At 39.5% G+C, this 25,993-nt stretch overlaps 1 protein-coding gene across 5 annotated transcripts in view; it reads right to left on the reverse strand.

Moving 5' to 3' along the window:
* The window catches only part of TXNDC11 (thioredoxin domain containing 11), a 105,897-nt gene that overhangs the window by 52,894 nt on the left and 27,010 nt on the right, over positions 1 to 25,993 (reverse strand). For 3 of the 5 annotated variants that reach the window (XM_044979404.1, XM_044979405.1, XR_006572396.1), the window contains one exon: positions 23,041 to 23,134. The exons of the other annotated variants lie outside the window; for them this stretch is intronic. In XM_044979404.1, coding sequence (XP_044835339.1) covers positions 23,041 to 23,134 — 94 coding nt within the window. The remainder of the gene's footprint in view (positions 1 to 23,040; positions 23,135 to 25,993) is intronic. 5 annotated transcript variants of the gene reach the window in all.

Here is a 25,993-nt window from a genome sequence, read left to right on the forward strand (position 1 = left end):
GGAGGGAACAGTCGCTATGGTGCTCATGGACTGTCAGTTTGGTGAGTACATAGTTTAAAGTCACATTTGTAGGCAATGAAGGTGGAGTCTTCCTAAAGGTGTGATGTAAGTGCATGAGGAGAGAGACAGAGAGAGGGGTTGTGACAGACACTCTGGTGTTGGTTATGATCTGGTCTATGAAAACACTCATAGCCTGACGCCTGTCTCTCGGCATGTAAGCCCTTGCTGTGATGAACCTGGCAACACGGAGCCAATCATCGAGGTAGAGGAAGATGGTGAAACCAAAACATCTGCTATAGGCTGCTACAACAGAGAACACCTTAGTAAAGACCCTGTGGGTGGCAGCAATGCTAAAAGGGAGTACTCTGTGCTGAAAGTGGTTGGGGTCAACTATGAATCTGAGAAACTGTCAGTGAGTGGGGTGAACGTCCGTGTGAAAATAGGTATCCATGCTGAGAACTGTAAACCACATATCTTTTTCCAGGGATGGAATTATAATAGATGCCACCATGACCATGTGAAACCTGAGCTTGTGAATAAACTGTTGAAATGGCAGAGGTAAAGAATGGGTCTCTAACTGCTTTTCTTTTTGGGGACTAGGAAATATGTCAACTAAAACCCTTCCCTTGCTACTGAGGAACCTACTCTCTCTCTCTCCTCACTGTAAGAGAGATACCACTTCTTGTTTGAGAATGCTCTCATGAAAGTGGCCCAGTACTCTCATGAAAGTGGCCCAGAGTGGAGGTGGGGAAGCGGGTATTTGAAGGGTAGGAACACAAACTATCATAAGGGAATTGGTCATACATTTAACAATGATGAACAATAAACCCAGTTCTTTTCTCAGCAACAGGACACAGGGGTGACTCTCCGGAAATCCTAAGTGCTACAGAAAGAAAGGAAGAAGAAAAAACTGTAACTCCTGCATAACCATGGTCAGATTTGGGCATAAAGGAACTGGCTTGTACCTAGTGTGTGTTCCTAAACCACTAAATCTGATGGGAAATAATATAACATTTTAAATACCCAATTTTCTTAAATGGCAAAAATAAAGAGAGTCATGTGATATTTGTTTTATAATATATAATACGTAAAATTTTTAACCCAAATGTAAACTCTCAGAACTCCAACTCAAGCACACCAACATTTCCATTCAGCTTTAAACAATACCTACGTAAGTTAGGTACAAATATATTTATTGACTAACTCATCCACTGTTCACCTTCTACTCCTGGTGGAATTCTGCGCCAAAAAAAAATAATTCTGTGCACAATATTTTAAAATTCTGCATATTTCATTTGTCAAAATAACACAATATAATTACACCAGTTTCAATTATTTTTGGTCATTTATTTCAAAATACCTATCAGCAAGTCTGTCTAACAATACAGACAATAAAAAAGATTCAGGAAATATTTTTTGACAAATAGATTCCTAACTAGGCATATTAATACAGAGCTCTGAATTAATAATTAATTTAAACTACAATACAGAACCCTATTTCCTACACCCCTCAGAAGCAGTGCAAAGGCTTGGGGGAGTCAGGGATAACGGAGGGAAGCAAATTGCTGGGAAGGAGCCTGGGTGTGAACTTTGGCGGGCTGTTGGGTATGGGCGGGAAAAGTATGGAACATGGGGTTTGGTTTTTTGTTGTTTTGGGGGGGGGGGGAAGACAAGGAGGGATTGTTAGGGAGCTTCCCCCATGCAGACCCTGGCTGACCCCTAGCCTCTCCCATTCAGTCAGATACATCTGCCCTGTCCCATGTGTCTCTGTGCCCTCACCCAGCCACTCCCCTGTTCCTACGTAGCTCTGCACCCCTTGCCCTGTCCCCATGTGTCTCTGTATCTCCCTCCCCCCCATGGCCCTGTGCCTCCACTCCCATTCAGCCCCTACCTCAGTCTGTCCTCCCCCACTAGCCCTTGTGAGCCCCTGTCTGACCCCCCTCATCCTCCAGCATCCCACAGACCGTCTCTTGACCTGGCCTGACAAAAAAATAGAAATCTGTGGGGCTCATTAAATATGCGCATGCAAAGTGGCACAGAATTCCCCCAGGAGTACCCTTCAAAAGATTTATGGATTAACCAAAAGGCTTTGTATTGCTTTTAATCTGTCTCAGTGAAGAAGTTTGACTTATCAAACAAAATAAGTCTGCCTATGTAACGCTATAATGTGTATTATAGCATCATTTCAGAGTCACATTTTCCAATACAGCTACATCCTATTACCATGTTGAACACATAAAATGTTATTACAAACTATGAATGGTGAGAGTCACAGTTCTGGCACCACGAGATCCTTTTGACTCACTGCTGCAACATCACAGCTCAGAATTACACAAGGTACATTATGAACACACAGAAGTGATATCTCTGTGTTAAACCAAGTGATAAACTGCATAGCAGTGCCTTTATCATGAATCTCTGATGGTCTCAACTGACTCCATCCACTAGTTAGTTCCCTTCTGCCAAGATAACTGCTTTATCAGCTTTTTAAAAATAATATATCACTGAAGCCTTCCAAAACATAAAGCAAATATCACTTCCAAAGATAATGTTTTGGTTTAAACTGAAGTGAACATATTCCAGTTTTACTATGTCTCTCCTAGCCTCCCCTTGACGATCATAGTCCTAATTCAGCATAATTATGACTATGTGAACAGTCCCACTGAAGTCAACAGGGCCACTCCCATGCTCGAAGTCAAGCACCTATTAGTTATGCTGCTGAATCAATAAGGGGGATCAAATGACCCAAACTCCAGCAGCCGGTTCCCAGAAGGCAGTACTTTTCCAGCCACTTGGTCACAAAAAGTGGCCATCAAAAGAGTGCAGCTGCCATAACTGTCGTATTTCATTACCATCATGGATCCACAGGATCGGAGCTACAGTTTTTAAACAGTCTCTTAGAGGAAACCTCTTGGAGGAAAAAGACATCTGTAATTTACACAACTAATCATAAAATAATCTAGGATTTTAGAATAGTTCAAAAAAGCCCAAACTGAAAAAGTCACTGCTGATAATCAGCAGCAGCACCGGAGATAGATGTCATTTCCAAGCAAGGAGTCAGGAAAAGAGCATTTAAAGATATCTGTACTAGTCAAATGTAATTGTTTGTGGAGGGCAAGGAAAAGGGAGAGAAAAATTGCCAGCAAAGCAGTTTATATAAATCCAAATCTGGAACCGTGAGGGTCACCAGTTGTTAGTCACCAAAAGCAATTTATAGAAACAGCTGACAAACTGGAGTTAAAGATTCTTAAAAAGGTCATCTCAAGAAAGAATTGCACAGGCACACAAACAATCCATTGGATTTAGATAAAGAATTGAAAACCTATATACTTTAGAATCTGAAATTTGAGTAGGGCTTTAGGATTGCCAAGCCACATCCGAGTGATGATGGGAAGGTAATAATACCTTATAAGAGGATGATCTAAAAGTTAGTTTGCATAATATCTACAAGTAAAAATGTACTTTTAAGGTGCTTATGTTGAAAAACAAATGCATAAAATTTAACACACCAAATACCCTTACATACAAGTGCATATATTCTTAAAAATGCTTTAATCAAAATGGCTTCCAGGACTTACTTGGATCCCACAACTGTACTACCCCATTGCATAGAGTCAGTGTTTCATAGTATGTAGGATTCATGTGGAGGTTGGGTGACAAGACTCAGATGTCAGAGAGTTGATTCTTGGGCTAATTTAAAATTCTTATACATATCTGAAAAGCATAGTTATAATTAATGAAAGAAGCTTTGTTTTTAAGTGACTAAGTCTGAGGCACTTGGGGCATCTGGACTTCACATACCGATTGGGACCTTGTCATTTTTGCTAATTATGTAAATTAGGGTCCCATGTATTGAACTATTTAGTATAATTTTCAAACATATTAAGTTGCCTGTTTCACTCTTCAGAATGTTGTGTTGATGAAGTTTGTGGGGATACCTTGAAAATTGATGGAATGTTGAGTGGTGCAAGGTGTTCCTAAAACTTCAAGAACAGCTCTGGTATATAGTACTCTTCATTGAGAAAATATTAGATTATATGAAAGGGCTACTTATAATAAATAATTGCTAATTACTGTAAAATTGTTATTTAATTTAGGATACCTTCTTTGGTAAACTGCACACACACAATTTAAAGGATAGATAACCACTATCCATATATACGATTCACTAAAATAATCCGTTTATAATTGTAGCTTCTTACTAAACTATATCTGCCTAAAAACATTAAATCTGAATAATGCTACCAGAGGGCTATAGGTTGCTGTAAACTCAGGATCAGACCCATAGTAGGCAAAAGAGGCAGGTGAGTACAAAACTTGAATTTCACTATAAAATTGACTTTGCTACAATGAAACAAACACAACCAGAGTTTTGGATATGTTACATCATCAGAACCAAACAGAATGGTTTCATTTCCTCCTCCTCCTGGAAGACTTTAATGTCATTTACAACCCTTTGAATTCAGGCCAAGAAGCACAAAGCCAGTCAGAGAGATTTTGATTAATGCTAGTCCTGTGAAGCTACTAAAGACACAATAAACTGAACTTCCCACTGTATTTCACTGCATTATGGAAAAACATTTTGATCTGAAACTTAATATTTATCTTCTTTATTAAACCCAACAAGTGACTTTTTAACCTCAAATAATTATACTTAGTAGTAGTATTTTGGATAACTCATGGAAAGAAATTAATGGATCTTTTGGTGGCAACAATACAAAACTGATACTTAAATCGGTGACCACAGCTGAAGCAAAATATGCTGCATGACTGAACTTGGTAATTAACATTTATAAATAATTAAAACCTGTTACATGCAAGCAGTGCATAAGCATTCACCGTATAAATTCTTGAGACCCTGACAACTAATATTCACACACTGTTATCAAGGTAAATGTACCTGTATTCACACTCCATGGTCCACTCCAGGTATGCCCAGTCAGGTCTCAGGCCTTCAGCTATCACCTCTTTGTGGGCAGGGACTGTCACATCCCACTCCCTCTGACCTCAAGTTTTAAGGCTGCACAGCCTCCTGCCACACACTGTGATATCCCCAAGAAGCCAGTCTGCCTCAAGGCCTGCACCTGCACTGTGCTTTCTCTCCAAAGGCTATGGCCACTGTATGTCAGCAATTACAAGTTACCACACAGCTTTCTCAGAAGTGTATATTTATTTTAAGGACAACCCACCACAGAGAAAACATATGAAAACAATAAACGCACACTATATATACCAGTAATCACCCATCTTCTACAATAGGAGCCAGGCAGGCACACAGACTTTCTAACCCTTTAGGAAGGGCTGGCACCCCACTTGGACAAAAAATCATGTTAATTTCCTCACTCAGGCCTGGTCTACACTAAGGGGGGGGGTCGAACTAAGGTACGCAAGTTCAGCTACGCGAATAGCGTAGCTGAACTCGAAGTACCCTAGTTTGAACTACTCACCCGTCCAGACGCCGCGGGATCGAAGTCCGCGGCTCCAAGGTCGACTCCGCCACCCCCATTCGTGGGGGAGGAGTTCCGGAGTCGATGGGAGCGCGTGGGGAGTTCGAACTATCGCGTCTTGATTAGACGCGATAGTTCGAATTCCGAGAAGTCGAACTCTCCACGTCGACCCGCGCGGTAAGTATAGACCTACCCTCAGCTTTTCTCTTTGTCTCTGAAAACCCAGTTTGACTCAGTATATGCAAATTCCTCCAAGGGTGGTACCTCTCTGGAGTTGTTTACACTTTCAGCCACTCGCGTTAAATCACTGCTCTCTGTTATTAGCTCTTGGAGGAGCTGTGGTAACCATCCTGCATGGAGCAGAACGCAATCATACATCAACCATTCATAAATTTTATACAATGGTCCTGAAAACTACTGCATGGGGTTCCAATATCTGTCACAATTGACCTTGATGCATTTTTAGTCTGTTTGCCCAAGCTTCAGTTATCTATTACTTTATCCATGACTTAGTTGGGGATTGGTCCTGCTTTGAGCAGGGAGTTGCACTCCTGAGGTCCATTCCAACCCTGATATTCTATGATTCTATGTGAATCTTAGTCCTGTTTCCACAATACTGAGAACTCCCCTCAATTATGTTAACTTATATTAATGCTAATTATTTCAATTATCGTAACTGTACTGTATTTACCATATCATATCTGTTATATTTTAGAGTTGCTTGTTCTATTAAAATAAAAAATATTAACCAAGTGTACCCCTTCTGAAATACTTATAAGCAAAGTTTCAAGTTTTAAAGCAGACATTTTTAGAAACTATTTAAAAGTAAAAGCAATATCACATTTTGCTGCTGCCCTGCACAGACTGACCAAGTCTCCTGCTACATCAGGGAGATTTCCATTTCAAACAGAAAAACTCCCAACTCCCAATTTAATAATGTTATCTCCTGCATAAAATCTATATTATTCAGAATCACATGCATCAGCCTCTCTCTATGAGTCAGTGAGAGAGACTAATGTGCATGTGTGGCTGACACTCAAGTTTCTGGGTAATGTACTTGAGCTCTGCCCTGCTTCTGCCATTGGTATTGCAAGGAGGGGTGGTTTTGGTAACCAGCGGTAGGTTGTGGGGGTAGATTTGAATTGCAGGGCCAACATAGTGGCCCAGACTCCAGGGAGCACGAGGCAGAGGCAGGTGTGGGGCATAGGGTGAGGCTAGAAGTGGGGGTGTTGGTGGGGTAGGACACTCCCTGAAATTAATTTGAAAATGTTGGTTGGTGTGACCCCGCATAAGCTATTGACAATATCAACTTACAGTTGCCAACTTTCTACTCACATAAAACCAAACACTCTTGCCTTGCCCTGCCCCTCCTCCAAAACCCTGTCCTTGCCTCATCCCTTCTCCGAGGCCCCCCTCCCCTACTCACTGCATCTCCCCTCCCTCTATCGCTTGCTCTCCCCACCCTCACTTGCTTGCTCATTTTCACTGGGCTGGCTCAGGGGGTTGGGATGCAGGAAGGGGTGAGGGCTCCGGCTGGGTGTGCAGGCTCTGGGCTGGGGGAGTGGAGCTGAGGGGATCAGACTATGGGAGGGGGCTCAGCTGTGGGGTGGAGCCAAGGGGTTTGGAGTATGGGAGGGGGCTCTGGGCGGAAGGTGCGAGTTCCAGGGTGGTGCCAGAAAATGAGGATTTCAGGGTGCAGGAGGGAACTCTGGGCTGGAGGTTGGGGTGTGTGGGGGTATGAGGGCTCCAGCTGGGGGTGGAAACTCTGGGGTGGGGCTGGGGATGAGGGGTTTGGAGTACAGAAGGGTGTTCTGGGCTGGGATCAAGGGGTTTGGAGGGTGGGAGGAGGATAGGGCTGGGGCAGGGGGTGAGGGCTTCAGCTAGGGGTGCAGAATCTGTGGTGGGACTGAGGATGAGGGGTTTGGGGTGCAGGAGGGTGCTCCAGGCTGGCATTGAGGGGTCGGAAGGTGGGAGGGAGATCCTGACTGGGGCAGAGGGTTGGGGCGTGGGAGAGGATCAGGGGTGCAGGCTCCAGGCAGCACTTACCTCAAGCAGCTCCCAGAAGCAGTGGTATGTCCCCCCCTCCAGCTCCTACGCAGAGGCACAGCCAGGCAGTTCTGCATGCTGCCCTATCTGCAGAGCAGTTCCCAGCCAATGGGAGCTGCGGAGCCAGCGGTTGAGGCAGGGGCAGCGTGCAGAACTCCCTGAATGCCCCTATCTGTAGCAGCCGGAGGGGGGACATGCCGCTACTTTCAGGACCTGTGTGGAGCCACGGCAGGCAGGGAGCCTGCCTTAGCCCTTCTGCGCCACCAACCAGACTTTTAACAGCCCCGTCAGCGATGCTGACTGGAGCCGGCAGGGTCCCTTTTTGACCGGGCGATCCGGTCTAAAACCGGACACCTGGCAACCCTAGTAGTGCAATGTCAGAGGATACAGAATTCAGATACAGCCATAGCTGGGTCAAAGGAAGTAAACCCATTTTACTTCTCCAAAACTTAAATACTGCAGGTAATGATGAACAGGTCTGAAGAAAAAAAGAATGAAAAAGAAACATTTTCAGTATTCGTAGTTATCTGGACAGTTATTCCACAAATCTATCATATGCACGTGTTCTTCTGTGGTCACCTGAACAGTCTTTGAGAAACAAAAAACAATAAACCAACCCAACTAGGTTGATCATATTATTTCATTCCTTCTCACACTCTTTCTAGTTTAATACCAACAAAACATGTCATTAGTAGCAATTCAAGTGACCAGCAAAATATATATATAGAGAGAGAGAGAGAGAGAGAGAGAGAGAGAAGTGCTGATATTTAACTAAAAGATTATGCAAAAATTTCTTAGCACACCTCAAGAAAGCTTAAAGCAGAGACTGAAGATATGGGCTACACTTTTGAGGCAGCCTTTAGTGTGGATTTAGCTGCACCCATGCTTCCTTTCTCTCACTCCACTCTGCCATTTATTAGAGTTCATTTTAAAAAAAAAAATCATCATATAGTGTGCAAACTGAATAAGATGGCCTTTATTAAATGTTCAGTTTTGGCTTGTCTCTTGCATATTCACTTAAAACAGTTCTTACTGTACTCAGTTTTCAATATAGTAGAATCTCAGAGTTATGAACACCACCAGAATGGAGGCTGTTCGTAACTCTGAAATGTTCATAACGCTGAACAAAATATTATGTTGTTCTTTTAAAAGTTTACAACTTAACATTGACTTAATACAGTTTTGAAACTACTATGCAGAAGAAAAATTCTGCTTTCCCCCTTTTTTTTTTTTAATAGTTTATGTTTAACACAGTACTGTATTTGCTTTTTTTTTTTGTTTTTGTTTCTGCTGCTGCCTGATTGTGTACTTCCAGTTCCAAATGAGGTGTGTGGTTGACTGGTCAGTTTGTAACTCTGGTGTTTGTAACTCTGAGATTCTACTGTAGTTTCAACTATATTATGCTAGACTGAATTATAATAAAAATAAAACATGAGTCATCGGATTTAAATTACACAATTTTATATAATAAAACAATGAAAAATTCAATGCAGGTGACTACTATAAAGAAACTAAAAGGAAAAAAAGCAAAAAAAATAAATGATGGAAAGCCAAAAACAGACAAAGTATAAAGACTAATGCAATGGACAAAACAGTACAGTGCATGAAAGACAAATAGTGATGGGATGATTTGGAGAAAAAAAATGTGCAAAGATTTATAAGAAGGAAAATTTGCCAGAGCACATCTAACAAAGGAATAGAGCAAGCAAACATAATACATCTCCAGAGTCCTTTTAGTTCCTTCAGATTACAAAATCAACCTAGGAATACCAAAGATCATACTCTCTGGTAAGAGGGATACATATCATTCCACTCAGCTAAGAGGTCTCTCCAAAAGTGGAAGTGAGTCTTGTGTTTTTCAGGAAAAAATTTCCTGATTAAATCTCAATTAAAAGCCACATAAATATTGTGACCTTATAGATACTCATGATAAAATTCTATTCTGCTACATAGATAGCAATTTCAACCTTTAGGAAAGTACATGATTACAGTTTAGATCAGGGGTTCCCTAATTGTGGTACATGAGCTTGATGTTCCATCCTTTCAGTTCACAATTTTTTTTCTTAAGAAAGCAGTATGTTAACCAATAAAGTTTGAGAGCCACTGGTTTAGATTAGTTTACTGTGGACTCAAAAAAATTGTGTATTTATAGCACAGTGTGTAATAAAGGTGGAGTATGAATGGCATTTGAAGAAGTCTGACATTAAAAGCAGTTTTATAAACACATATTTACTATTGTTATAAGTGGGCACAATTCCACAGCAGTGTTTGCTCACTCATAAGAGTATTGAAGCTGCCCAAATATCTCACACCCAAGGAACATTTTACAGAGACTTGGAATGGGCAAATTACTCAAGGAGAATAATTAACATCTTAAAGAAAATAAAAAGGATTTTGAATTCTGTTAAAGTGAATCTGCTGTTTGCAATATATACCCAACTCTAACAGAGACAGATGTCTTAATTTGAAGTATAAAAACTTCAGACTGTAATCTGATAAAAACAAATGTAGCAGAAAATGGATTAGTAAAAATTTAGTCCAGTTGAGCATATTACATCTTGTATGACATCTGCATTCTATGATCCAAGATTTGGAGCAAGACTATTTCAAATTACTACCTCAGCAGAATTTGGTGTAAATTTAAAGAGTAAAAGCAACGAGAGAGAAAACATATAATTTGATCTGTGTTATGGTAAAATATTACTAATTTTTTGCACTAATGTGTGCCAGTTTCAGCAGATTAAACAGTCTCAATTCACAGACAATGCAAGAGCATGATTTTAAGACTCTAATATAATTACTTATGATACCTAAGTGAGCTAATTTCCAAGTCAACCTTTTAAACTGCCCATTTTACAACAGACAAATCAGTCAAAACCTGGACCATACCAAACAAGTACTGTACACAGTTGAAAGAATGTAACAGTCTGTTTCGCAATAACATTAACATTTGCTCAGCTCCAAATGGTAATGTTTGTTTTTGCTTATCTTTCACACTACAATTTATATGAAGCAAAACAAGCTGTCTCAATCTATGAGATTACAAATATTGCTAGTACAAATGATTTCATCATGTGTCTGTTTACTCAGAGGTTTGGAGCACTGATTTATTATTATTCACCTTAGTGAGACACTTATTAAACACTGTAGGAAAAAGCTGAAATTCAGCTATTAGCTTAGCTACTCTAACTCAAATCAACAGCCATAGAGCTAGAGTCACCCTGCAAAATGCACTTCCCTGAACCAGACAGACCCTCTGTGTTCCCAGGGAATTCACACTATGAGGCATGGCTTTGGGAGCACAGCTTTACTTTTGGCCAGGATGAAGTTCCGCTAGTGGAAGCAACAAAGGCGAGGTAGTGAATCAGGTCTCTCCTTGCCAGTAGCAACACCTTCTTTTATGAGAGTTCTAGCTGCATGTGGACTCTGCCAGAAGGAAGGTTTACAGCTCTTTTCTGATACTCATTCTTTGTGATAAACTGGACAAATAAAATACACCTCTACCTCAATATAACGCTGTTCTTGGGAGCCAAAAAAATCTTATTGAGTTATAGGTGAAACCGTGTTATATTGAACTTGCTTTGATCCACTGGAGTGCGCAGACCCGCCCCCCCGGAACACTGCTTTACCACATTATATCCAAATTTGTATTATACAGGGTGGCGTTATATTGAGGTAGCGGAGTACATATATAACAATTCATTGTGCCATATACTTCCCCTTCAATGCTTCATTCCCATCAATGTAGTGGAAATTCTGTAAGGGTGAATCAAGGAAACTACTCACCCACTGGATTGTACACATATCTCATGATAAAAAAACAAACAGGTAGTGGAGCACAGACTTTTAGTTTGGATACAAATATGGCCAGATTAAGAACCTGACTTTAATGCAAGCAGTATTAGGGCCTATAAGTAAGGCTAAGATTTTGTCATGCATATTTTTAGTAAAAATCACAGACAGGTCTTGAACAATAAAGAAAAATTCATGGAAGCTCGTGACCTATCCATGACTTTTACTAAAAATATCCATGACAAAATGGGAAGCTGCGAGGTCCCCACACCACCCCTGGGGGCCCAGCTGGGAGCTGTGGGGCACTCCTGCCACCCGCAGCAGCCCGGAAGCTGTGGTGCACCCCAGGCACCTGTGGTGGCTCCAAGCTTCAGGGCACCCCGGCCGTCCACCACAGCTCCGAGTTCTGGGGCATCCCCGAGCACCCTCACCGCCCACAGCAGCTGGAAGCTCCTGGGGCACTCCCTCCCCTGTCCAGAGTGACTGGGATCTCGGGGTCCCACAGTTCCCAGCCACCACAGGCTATGGGGCAGGCGCTGCAGGCTCAAGTCACAGAGGTCTCTGGAAGTCACAGATTCTGTGATTTTCGCGACAAAATTGTAGCCCTACCTATAGGTATATACACTGAAATTACAGATCACAGAAATTTACAGTGAAAGATTAAAGAAGAGAATGCTAAATAGTTTATATAATCAATTCTGTTTGACAAATAAGATTTTACAAGTAATGTCTATGACATTTCTAGTTTTTTTGTTAATGTTTTGATGCAATGTTTGGAACAAGCAAAGCAGCAACGTACAGCAGACTCAAAGTCTCTCTCTCTCTCTCAAAAATACAGAGTTTTTTTTAATCCCTCTTCTAACAGCCAAAAGAACAAACTCTCACCAAACTGAATTTAAAAAGTGTTCTTTACAGAGAAAGAAAGTGTCAAGAACTGCAAGCAACTCCCCAACGTCAACTTCTCCTAACAAATAAAACAGCAATACATTATAGGCATTTCAAGATAGACAAAGATCAAATTTCACACAGTTAGCTACTTACAACAACAGCAAAACATCTAAATTCTAGCCAGACTCAAGTGGCAGAAAGACAACAGAATTGGTATGCTTTCAGGAATGTAATATTGAACAGCAAGGTCTTGGTGGAAACAAACAACACCATTACAGATACTGCTATCATCAATTATTCTGTATCTTTCAAAAAAAATCCGATCACAGCCTTAATACATCAGTGAAGTCTAAAGTTAATTAGACAAACAACTGGATTTGTTAATCTCTCCAGCCTGCCTTTTGGGGAAAAGTGGATGTCAGATCATTTATTTCCAGAATGCTTACTTGCCTGCCCACTTGTACACAAGGATTTTAAAACTACTACTGCAATGGAAAGCTGCCTCAAAATAAATGACTTTCAAGTAAAACCTATTGCGTAAGTCACTCCATCAATCTGTTCCTCAGTTTATTAATCTGTAAAATAAGTACAATGATATCTGCCTCCTCATAGGATTATTGTTGGACTTAAAGTACTCTACAAACATTATTTTAGTCCTCAAATAAAGTTTTAAGTACAAAGCATTGGAATTATTAATACACGCATTACATTCCTAAATAAAAGCTATTCAAATACACAAGCCATGAAAACTCTTATATACATCAAAAACTAACACCGCCAAATTCAAGATTTTTTTTGCACATACACAAAAATACTACCTCAAGGGAATATACCTTTTATAAGAAGGTATCTGTGTACTGAGACTATGAAAACAAATATCCCTTAAAGTATCATATGCTGTTTATAAGAAGCATTTTACATTATAATATAAATGCAGTGAAAAGACACGAGGTTATTTCCCCAATGTTCAATATTCTGTATTTGCTCATTACAAGTGAAATATAAAAGGAATAAAATAAGGCAATACAGCAAACCTCAGTAGGCAGAATGTAACTAGAATACCCAACACAAATCTTAATTTATTAACCTTACAAGCATTGCATATTTAATCATCAGAACAGTCTTTTGCATTTTGGATTCTTAATGCAAAAAAAACAGGAAATAAAAATTGCTTAACAAGTTATTTTATATTAGCATTATTGTGCCATTCAGGAAACACGTGACAAACTTTAGACCCTCCTGTGCTGCTGGCACATTGGCCAATCCAGTTCCTGCACTGATTATGTGTGCTCGCTAGTCGTGGTACGTCTTTCCAGATAATACCAGCGCATTCAATATCCTCTTGTTACTGTACCTCTGCTTGAATTCTGTCAACTTCAAAAGTTTTCCCCTGTTTGAGGCCTTTGATGGCTGCTTTAATTTCACTGGGTATTATTTATTGGTCCCTCTTCTATTTCTAACTTAACATAGGCATTCCTCTGGAACCTGTGCATGACTGCGGCTCTAGACAGTTTAATATGGAATGGACATTTTTTCCCCTTCATCTGGCTTGTTCTTCCTGTGTTTTCAACATCTGTCCATAAAAGTCCCTGATGGGCAGCACCTGTGATGATCTGGTTCTTCCTGAGAGGTCCTTCACTATTCTGTAGAGCTGTTTGAAGTCTCTCTCAGTGGTACATCTTGTACCTCTGCAGACTTCTCCTGAACCCAGGCATTTCTATCTTGCCTGCTTCTCTTTATTTTTTGTCTTTTTCTCTACATCTTGCATCTGCCTGTAAAAGCTCTGCCTGTGTCTTGCTCTGTCCTTTTTTGCCTTCAGAACTTTCTCCTTGTTAACTGCTGCCTATATTCCAGATGTAATCCATGCATCTTTCTTTTACACCTTTTGGAGGCCCATCTGTCTCGACTACTGACTTCAAGTTTGACCATTTGTCTTCCAGACTTTCCTGAGCCTATAAAATAGTGTAACTGTTGCTAAAAGCAATCTGATCTGTATTTCTGTGTCACTGAACTTTGGTATTGCTGTAACACTCTTTGTGTCTGCCTTTATGATCTTTTTAAGTTCACACTGTAACGTGGCCACTAAAAGATAATGATCCAAGCCAACATCTGGGTAGGGACATTCCTCAAAGATGATGCTCATCCCTGAGATACACACATGGTCTATCTGGCTGACAGTTGCATTCTTTGGTGATCTCCATGTGAGCCTGTGAATCCTCTTATGATGGAAGAGACTGTCTCCTATCTTTAGAGGGTTTGTGCCACAGAGAATCAAAAGCTGTTTGCTATTATCAGCATGGATGCCTTCCACTGCTGTGCCTATGATGTCATGCTTAGGCACATCATCCGAACTTTGCTATACCTGCTCAAAGCACGCATCCATTTCAGGGTCGGCTGCTGAATTTGTTGGTGCACACACTTGGATTATTGTATACTTGATAGGTCTTGTTTGCAGACGGGCTGTTATTCTGCCATTCACTGGTTCTCAAGACTGCAGAGTCTTTGCTGGAATGTTATCCTGCCTAATTCCTACACTTCTTTTGTGCATTCCTTCTCCTAAGTATAAAATTGTAGCACCACCAGACAACATCTTGCCACTCCCTGCCCTTCTCATTGCACTGACACCAAGTATGTTCAGATGGAATTTTTTTCATATTTTTTGTAACTTGTGCCAGCTTTCCCATACTACACAAAGTTCATACATTCCATGCGCCTACTCTTGTTACAAATGCCTCTTGTCAGCATTTGATGTCTCAAGATCTCTGCTTCCTTTCATTTTTCACTGAGATCTTCGGTTTTGAGCTCCATCTGTACTTACCAACCTCAAGTTTTGGTTTAACTGAACTGTCTCTGCTGCAGTAAGGTTTTACCTGCATGGTCACAAATCCAACTGCAGAATCCTCCTCTTTTATCCAGTAGGACCCGCAGTGTTGCTAACAAAGCAGAGCATTTGACTAGAGGCGTTGAAATGAATGGTTAAAGTTCAAATTAAGCATGTCTTTAAATGTCTTGCTGAATCAAGAGTCTATATGATCATCCTAAATGTTGGATTGATGGGTGAAGGGTAGGGAACCTAAATTACGGTTCCTAATATCATTATCTGAGGGTTTTATTTTGAGTGAGCAGATGAGAGCAAGTTCTGTTTGCTTTTTTTAAGGACAAAACTTCAAAAATCACATTTCTGTCTGAAAACTTTGTGCATACTACAGCTAAAGGTAACACTTAAGATTACGATAACTAACAGAAGTGGGGAAAAATATTTCTCTATTTTTCCACTTTGTTTACTCCATCCATCTGATAGTACTTTGTTTACAATTAGCATCATCCTTTCCTCTGATAAGTCAGTTTCTCCCTTATTGAAAATAGTCAAGCATGCACAGGAGAGAAGAAAAATATGTATTAAAAACACTAAAGAATTAAAAAAATCAGGATGTATTATTTAAAGGGTGCTCTATCAGAAAATGATGTTTTTGTCATTTAAAAAAAAATCAAGTTGACAGTGTCTTTAACCTTTGCATTAATATATATATGCATACACTTATATTTGCTGATTTATGGCACCTAGAGTATTAAATAGATGCCATATCAACCGAAAAACAGATATAGAAAGCTGCACATTATCACCATGTATGTTTTCTAACCTGTTTCTACAAAATTCTATCCCTTTTCTCAGCAGTACTGTGAGGTGGCTGCTTTTGTTGTCATGGAGACAGAGAGATGTCTGCCTTTATTTATTTATAACAGGAAACATATATAGCAGTTCAGCTATTATTCAACAAAAACCCACCCAGACTCTCTCACTTTCATCACCATTTTTTAAAGAAGCCTGAATCTTTTCATATCAAAAAGATGCAGATTTGAGTACCTTTTACAGAACTGCATCCCAGTGCACTAGAAACTATTGGAGGGCTTAGCAGAACACTTCAAGGATGAAAGGATGCTCATGTCTTTGGGGAGATAAACAAGTAAATATTTAATTATAAGAATGTAAATAATATATTATTGCTTATATTTTATATCTATATCTATCTATCTAGATATAAATCTAGATCTGTCTGCCTTGTCTTTTAAATTGTAAACTCTTCAGGCAAGGACTCTTTGTATTGTGCTTGAACAGTGCTTAGCACAATGGGCCCCCAACCTTTACACATTACAATAACACAAATAATAAGTAATAAAGAAATGGGTAATAAATAAATAATGGTTTTAAACTTCTACAAGTGTGTTCCATGGAAGATGTGAAAACACAAGTATTACTGATTTAACCCTTCTGAGGCCTGTAAATACTATGCCCAAAGTCAGTGACCTAGTTGTTGGTATTTTGTACTATGCAAGTACTGGTTTGGCACTAACCATAGTCCTGCAAGGAGCGGTCTAATGCACATTTCCAACAAGAAAAAAGCCTTTGGATGAGAGCTGTATACTAGTGGGAAGCCACAGAAACACAGGAGTAAATTATCAGATCCGGAGTAAATAAGCAAGGCTTAGAAATAAGCTCATGATGGCAGGCGTTCTGCATTTTCTGCTCTTTTTCTTCTTAGAAAAGAATATCACACAGTTTACAAGTAAGCTGCAAGATCACTGTTCATCTTCAACTGCTCTTGACTGCTTCCTGAAGGGACAATAGGAACAAGGAAAAAGGGGGTTGGGAAAGAAAAAGAGATGAGATACACGTATGCAGCATAGAAGAGAAAAAAGAAGGGCACAAACTAAACAGAGAACAAAAGTTTAAGAAACGGACAGATCTTGAAATCAAAATAATAGGTACTAGCACAAGAACGTAGCAACTGCACCGTGGCACAGCAGTTGCTAGAAACAACAGATTGCAGAAGGATACAGTGGAATTCACTGTCACTCAGGAATTGAACCATGAGGATAACAAAAATACCAACAGATACCCACAGAGTTGTTGACAAAGCCAGCCAATGTCACAGCACTAGTCAAATAGAGGCAGACAGAACAACACTTTTTAAAAAAATGGAAACAATAAATATCTACTGAAAAATCTAAGAAATTCAGCACAAGTTCAAAAAAAATAGCTATCCTAAAACTTTTGTACAAAGATCATTCTTTTCCTGTGAAACAAATGCCAAAATATTTTCTAACTAAAAAGGCAGATTAATTTCAATACACAAGTTCTCCAACAAGAATTCCCTACTCCATTCAGTATGGCTGACTGGATGAGCAAGTAAGGACCTTCTGCAAGTTGGCCAGCATTTGTACTGCTTAAATTACATGAAATGTAACTTTTTATCCATATGCAAGCTTCTGATGGATTATTTCTCTGCAAATACAGCTGCCTCTGACATCTCTGGTTTCTCTTCATTGCCATAATATCACATGACAAAAAGGAACAATTCAAAATTCTTAACCGTTTTAAATGTTTTGCAAACACTCACTGGCAAGGTTTCTCAAGCACTCATCTTTCCATCAGCATAATTTGTAACAACTTTTTAAAAATTAATACTTGCCATTTTTGGCAAATATACTGTTTTTTACTAAAGATATGTTTAACAAAATTAATTAACAAAAAATATTTATGAAATAGGTGAACAACTCTGCCTGCCAGGGATACACCATTACTGGAGCCTTTTTTCCTGATAGTCACAGGATACCTAGTGCTAACATGCAGAGTCACAGAATAATGTCACACCGTGAAATACTGTATAATACAGAATAGAGTAGGAATTCATGATAGTAGATAGTTTCATTCAGCAGTGGACAATATGGGTAAAATGTTTTATGGTGCAGAGTAATGCTTCTTTTGAAGCTGACAGCCTGAGGAGGCTATATATATATATATATATACATATACACACACCAGTTATCCTTTTTACAGCATACCTGGCTTTTTGTTTAATAAACAAATAGAATGGTGACTTAGCTTACAGTAACTTTTGTTCCTCAAGATGTGTTGTCCACACAATTCCACTCTTGGTGCATATGTGCCCCATGGGTACGAGATCAGATTCTTTTGGCCAGCAAAATCTGTTGGGCCCATGCCTCCATCTTAGGCATCATAGAGTTTAAGGCCAGAAGCGACCACCAGATCATCGAGTCTGACCTCTTGTCTTCGCCCACCCACTACCTGAAAGCATAAAGGGTGGAGTGAATCTGATCATCCTTCAGTTGCTTCACCAACAAAGAATCCTGGAGGAGGAGAACGCCAAAGGAGCAAGGAAGGAGGGCAGGTTCTGCAATCCATGTGGGCAACACATCTCAAAGAACCACAATTACTGCAGGGTATGCAACTGTTCTTTCTTCTTCAAGTGAGCGTCTAGCACTGTTGGTGACTAACAAGCAGTTGTCTGTTTGCTTGAAGGTGGGTTGTAGGAGTCCTCCTCAAACAATGACAGCAGGACAGCCCTACCCAAACAGGGATCTGAACTGGAAGATTCTACCAAAGAATAGTGTCTTGTAAAGGTGTGGACTGAGCTCCACATATCTGGTCTCTTTGCTACTCACAGGTTGGACTATACAGCCACAAGAACACATGTGATGCTGTGATGTCATCATCACATACAATGGACAGCCTGTAGTTGGTAGGAATATGAGTACTGAGGGGGGGTATCAGGAGCGATGTTCCCTATGAGTCCTAGATCTTTTCCTGCTACCTCTTATGGAATTTCTCCTTCAGTCTCTTCCTGATTCCGTTGTGCCACACCCAAGGAGGGGGAGGTGAATGGAAGAGGACTCCCTGATGTTTCTAGATGGGGATGAGGAGCAGTAAATGTCATCTAAGGGATGGGCCATTCTATCTGGGTCTTGTCTTGTCTCTGGAGGGAAAAAGTTGGTGTGATGGACTGATATATATTTGTACATGTCTGTATCAAATTGTGACCTTTCCTTGACACCACCATTTTGAAGAATATGACTTGCATTTTGAGTGTGTAGCTGTGATTGCCTAGAGATTGCAAGGATAGACCAAGGCAACTTATTTTAATGCCAGTCACCCCCATGAACTGACTAACACAAGAGTTGCCAAGGTGACTGTCAGAACAAAGAGTTTGCTAAAGAGCGTGGCCAGACTTAAGGAAACTGGTTCTTCCAGTTTCTCTGCAGGGGAAACTAGGACTTTAAATACCTAACTGGGGCTTTGAAGTTGGTCAGGGAGTCACAGGAGGGGACAGAAACTTTAAAAGCAGGGTTTGCTCAGTTCCTCACTCTCTCAGCAGCCAAACAACAGAAGGAATACATGGTTCAGAGGGCTGAAAGGGCCAACCTGCCTGACATACAAACTGGACTTAAGGACTCATCAGAAGAGGTGAACACAGACTCGGGGGAAGAGCGTACAGGCTTTTGTTGTTCTGTCTAAAGACCCGTAACTCTTGTATGCTTTGTTCCTGTGGTTTTAGAAACCCCTGTGCAAAGCCTGTGTTCCTTGCTTTACCTGCCATGTGGTCCCCAAAAAGAGTTAATCTATAAACTGGAATGCCCACTGAGATGGACTCTGAGGGAAGCATGCATAAGCAAATGGGGAGGCTTGGCAGGGGGTCACAATACTGGTTTAAGGATCTAGGGCAGCTGGATTGCAGAGCCCTACATCCCAAGGGGCCATACAGGAGGTCTGCACCCTGAAGTGTGCCTTAGAGGCTCAGAATTAGGAACAGTGATTGGATACTGCCAAGATCCAACTGGCTTGGAGGCATGTGGTCCAAAGGTCGGATCCAATTATAACAGACTGATGACTGTCCACTAGGGGTACAGAGGTGGTAGGTACCAAGGTTCCATGCACCAAGGCACTTTGTACCAAAGCTGAAACCTACTGAAGAGAAGATTAGATTTTTGTTTCCTCCCAATGGGCAAGATCTAACTATAACAATAAATTAACTAACAATCACCTAAATAGTAAGATTACTAACTAACGTCAGTAGCACAGTGCACACAGAAAAAGGGGAACACTTCAGAAGTTCAGTCTCACTGGCATGATCAAGAAGAAGAAACTGAGGGTCAGTAAGGCCCATTCCATCCTTATTGCCCTTGGGTGGCGATGCGCAAGGACAGCTAGGGTACAGGCACAGCCTGAACAGACACTATTGGCCAAAAGAATCAGGATGCATGACACGCAATATCAAAGAGTTGAATCCACGTGGACAATTACATGAAGAACTAAAAATTAAGAACGCTACAATTACACATTCAGAGAATGAAAAATATTCACAAAGTTCATTTTTCAGTTGAACAAAAATGTGATGTCACAACAAAGCAATTGTTCATAATTTCCTCATTAATGATCTGACCCTACAAGGTGCTAAGTACCCCTATCCACTGACATCAATGCTCTGTACTTTCTAGAATCAGCTCCTTGAGTAGGATTTCATGCCATAGAGCAACACTCAGCTTTTTCCTCCTACACTGCTTTCCCATCATAATAAATACCTTACAGATTAAATCTTCCTGGGATAGCATGTGTTAAAGATGGCAGCATAAGTCTTCTGAACAATCTGAGAGTATAAGCCAGGGGTCAGCAACCTTTCAGAAGTGGTGTGCCGAGTCTTCATTTATTCACTGTAATTTAAGGGTTTCCGTGCCAGTAATACATTTTAACATTTTTAGAAGGTCTCTTTCTATAAGTCTATAATATATAACTAAACTATTGTTGTATGTAAAGTAAATAAGGTTTTTAAAATGTTTAAGAAGCTTCATTTAAAATTAAACTAAAATGCAGAGCCCCCCGGACCGGTGGCCAGGACCCGGGCAATGTGAGTGCCACTGAAAATCAGCTCGTGTGCTGCCTTTGGCACGCGTGCAATAAGTTTCTTACCCCTGGTATAAGCACTTGTCTACATGTCACAGAAAAGCACATTCAAGGAGTAATTTGTAAGGTGCTCTAATGTGCTGTGCTGTGCTGTAGCTGCCCTTTATAGACCCAGCTAGTGCAAACTATAAGGTATCTAGTTTGCTTTAATGTATATGACAAAACCCATAAGAGAGAGTTGACAAAAGAATTACTCAACCAGCAAAAATAAGACAACTTGTCTTCCTCAGCATTTTAAAACACAAATTATCAATCTGCATAATTAAGGAAAATAAAAAACATAAAATAAGGATTGGGTCTCAAAGGACAACTAATTAATAATATATCAAACTCAAAGCAAGGACCACTCTGTTCTGCCAAGTTTTGCCACTGACTCACTTATCCTGGGCAAGCTACTCCATCTCTTTATGCCACAGGTCCCCAACCTATGAAGTGGGGTCAATAATAATTACTCTTTTCACAAGAGTGTTGTGAGAATTAATATAATGTATGCAACAAACTGGATAAAAGAGGCTATAAAAGTTGTATTATTTAGTGTTTCCGCAACATTTGGCATGAAATTATCCAGATACTATGTTCATTACACCTAAAAAAAATATGACATTTACAGGCTGCAAACATGAAAATAAATAATGTTCTTTAAGATATTTTTGTAATTATATTTTACACTGTATTTATTCTTGGTGTACGAGCTCTTGTTTCAGAGATGAAGCATTTTAAATGCAGGAACGTTTTGTGCACTTTTCTCTGCAACGTACTCAGAATTAAGAAACTGATGGCTTAACTGGGGAGGCCAGCTCAGTGGTGTGTAAACCACTTAAGTTATGACATCATTGCTTCTGCTTCTAGGAAATGTGGCAAAAATGCTCAGCACTTAAAAAAGCTACAACAGGAACACAATTACATTTTAAAATAACCTTTCGAAATGCATATAAATGTGTTATGCTTTATGTTTATGCACGGAAACATGAAACGTTTTGGGGTTTAGTTCTCCTTTAATTTGGAAACTAGAATAAAACTCTCCAAAATACAGATATGTCCTTTGCTTAGATAGATATTCATGCTGATGGGGGTAGGCTGACTATCTACTAGCCATTAAAACAGACATAAACCAAACCAATGATCATCAGTCAGCAACTTTTTTGGTGGGGGTCAAATTTCTTGATTCTAAGTGACCACTGTGGGAGGCGCATCTTCTTTTGTTAGCAGTTGTCTAACCTAAGCTCTATGTAAGAAGAATCTATCTTGGTTTTACCATAATCACTCCCAAGGAAGTAAATATTTTTGTTTAGCATCTTTCAGTGGAAAAGGTAACTTGAAGAGATTTACAAGATGTTTCCCAACATTAAGTAATTAAGTAAGTAAATGAGGAAAGTCAAAAAGCCAGAAGCTAAATTAAGCAAAGTGACAGGAAAGACCTGAGGATGAGCCCCAGTGTCATGTCTTGCACTACCAGACTTCTGACTCCAGTGTAAAACAAAACTTATCTGAAAAATAGACAAACATACCATGGATTCCGAAAATCAGCAGTCTCAAATCTATGTTTTTTAAGAGACTGCTCATGTGAGTAAAACCACTCAAGCATAACTTTTTGTAGGATCAGATCCTAAAAACAGGAATGCACTCAATAATTTTACTGCTTAGACTTGTGATTTTGCTTCATTTTCATTTGGCTACAAAAATTATATTTACTTTTGAACTTCTGTATCCAAATAGTAGACGATGAAATGTGACATGAAACATGAACTGCAGTTCCTTCAATAAAGTGGAGAGACTTGGCAAATAAGACTTGCTTGATATATTCAGTAAACTGTATATAAAATGAAGATCATATTTATTATGCTATGAAAATATGACGAAGGATAAATGCACTATGTATTTTATTTCACTCTGCCTGTCCACAAGATATATAAAATAAGAATTAATTAAATAAAAAGGTTTTACTCCTTAATCCATTCATTGTCTATTAACAAAGGAATACAACTTAGTCGTCAGACCAATACTAAGAGCTGTAATTCTCAAATTACAAAATATTTCAGATGAGAACTGAAGTTCACCTATGTAAACTATTTGCAAAGGTGCCTTAAATTCTTAAGATTAAGCTTTTACCTTTCTTTAATGAATGTAATGCTGATGTGAAGAATATCAAATAACCAGGAGGCTGAGGTGAAGCATTGAACTCAAAATATCCTAGAACTCCAGGCTGCAAGAATAAGAATTAGAGTTAGCTAAGCTATTACAAAAGTATACATTTATGGGACACTGCAATTATTTAACTATAGTAAAAAAACATAACAGATTAAACATTAATGGGTTGTTTTGGTTTTTTTAGAAAAACAAACTAGCCATTTTACTCTGCAAGAAAAGTGGATCTTAAAAGGAGGGGGGAAAAAATCAGCCAATACTATAATTTGGAAAATGTGCACAAGACCAAATCTGTATATCTGTAGAAACATTATAATTTCACAGTTATATATTTCCCATGTTAGTTGTTACATTATTCTCTAAGCAAATAGTAATAATTTAAAATAATTGCAGGAGTCAAGCTTCAGCACCACCATGTTGATGGAATACTTGATTTTCTACATAGCACCATACTGGGTTCTTTTGAAACTGAGATTTGGGATTTAATGTGTCATTGTACAATGAAGTCAACTGTAACCCATTTTCAACAAAAAATACTTGGCTTTCTTTAAGTTTTTACTATACTGTGCATGATTCTCATCTATATCTGAAGCCTCTGCATGACTGCCAGTCTACATCACACTGGGAAGCTATCAGTCATATGAGATTCTTGCAAGAGAAATCACTGAGACTGATTTCACAAAAACAAAGGGGAGAAACCCCGATCCTATTTGCATTTCCACAAAAAGAAAATATACTATTTTGTTGGCCTGGGCAACCAGGTAATTTGAGATTTAAAGGATCTGTGATCTCTAGAAAGAGATACAAAATTTTTTGTCCATCGAGAATGGGTTGATAAACCCTGAATTTTACTGAGATGAATATACAATTATTTTTAAAAATTACTTAGGGATATTTTACATTAATGAGACTTGAATTGGTTTGTAGACTTTCAAGATGTGATAATAGTGTAGGGTACAACAGTGATTCTTAGAACTTAGATACTTGAGCAGACAGATCAGAATGTAAGCTAGCCTTCCTTGAACCATTTATATTTGCATTTGCAGATAAAACAAGTAATTAATCATACACTCAACTTGCACTGATCAGGAGGAACTGTCCTAGAGCTGGAGATCAGGTGTTGGACTCTTATTCACACTTCATTTTCTTGATAACTGCACTGCTATCTGGACAAAGAGCTAGAAAGTAGGTTTAAAAGCTACCTTTTAAAAATGAACACTAAATGCAACTTGCTAACATTAACATGAAATACTGAATTTTATTTGTTGTAAGTGTGGATGGTTATCCTTTCACTGTCCTATGATGCAAGAAGATTTCTCTGCATTCACTTTTCCTAGTGAAATAAATTTGTCACATTTCAAATTCTGCCTTAAAGTACAGCTGAAAATGAGTTCAGTAGTCTTGTCCAAGTCCCAAATACACAGACGTTTGTCCAAATCACACATACTCTCCCTCTCTCACACAAGCATACAACCCCACACTAGACAACTTGGCATGCCTGACTCTACTCAAACAAGGCCCATGACTGGAAAAGCAAACTGTGAAGAGTTACAAAGGGGTCTCACAAAACCGGATGACTGGGTAAGAAAATGGCAGATGAAATTCAGTGTTGATAAATGCAAAGTAATGCACATTGGAAAACACAATCCCAATGATACATACAAAATGATGGGGTCTAAATTAGCTAAAAGATCTCAGAGTCATTGTGCATAGTTTTCTGAAAACACCTCCCCAATGTGCAGCAGCAGCAGCCAAAAAGCTAACAGTGTTAGGAACCATCAGGAAAGGGATAGATAATAAAAGACAGAAAATATCATAATGCCACTACATAAATCCATGGTACACGCACACCTTGAATACTGCATGCAGTTCTGGTTGCCCCATCTCAAAAAAGATATATTTTAAGAGCCCAGCCACATATTTCAACTTACTATAATATTGCCCACCATGGAACTATGAAATGTAAGCAGTTGAGAGAAGCATCCACTGCAAGAGAAGCAACCAGTGAGATACTTCGTAAGGTGGCTTTGATTTTCTTGTCTCTGCATGATAAATTATTCAAATATGGATTATAAAATATCATCACAGTTTTACTAAAATATGTTCTACCTTTATTTTCTACATGAAGTTTGCGATCCTCCATAGCAACTGATTGTGAGCTATTACCAACAAACTACATCCTCCATCAAGACAAGAATGGTTCTGGAAAAGTAGCCAGAAGCTACAGATATTCAAAGAGGCACAAAGGAGGCTTCAAAACAAAACCTTAAACTAGCTTCCAGCCTTTTTCCAATAGTTTGACAAAGGAAGTTACCTAGAGGTATAGCTGTATCTTTAAACAAAAGAAGTCACACTGCTTCCACTTTGGGAAGAAAGATGAAGTCTGATATTCTTTTGAAGTGTGTAAAAGTTCTGGATCTCTGTCACTTCTGGGATTCATGGACTACACACTCACTGATTCTGGGGAGGGTCAAATGAAGGGGGATACACAGCTGCTACTTAGAAGATACTGGGAAATGGTTTCTCTTCATTTTGCCTTATTTTACTAGATTTGTTCTTCTGGGTTTTTTGAGAGGTTGAATTACCCCAGGCTCTCAGTTCTCTTTTTAGTGTGGTGTAAAATGGACAGTTCGCTTTGGAACTCTCTTGATTTCTCTCTCTCTTCTGAAACTGGCTGGTTCTGATTCTGAAAGTTCCCCTTCTTCTGTGAATGAGGAAGAACTGGGGAATGAGGACTGTTTCAGGGCTTCTGGATTTTTTCCAATCTGGTTTTGTCCTGCTGCTTGGACTATTTTACACCCATCTGCCCCCAATCTCATTAGGAGGAAGAAGTATGTCTCCATGGTCTTGGTCTTTTCTCTTCAGCACTAGAGCAGTGACAGGATCTATACTGCTGTCTGATGAAGGATGCTTTCTT

The sequence above is a fragment of the Mauremys mutica genome, chromosome 11 (assembly GCF_020497125.1).
Source record: "Mauremys mutica isolate MM-2020 ecotype Southern chromosome 11, ASM2049712v1, whole genome shotgun sequence".
NCBI lineage: Eukaryota > Metazoa > Chordata > Testudines > Geoemydidae > Mauremys > Mauremys mutica.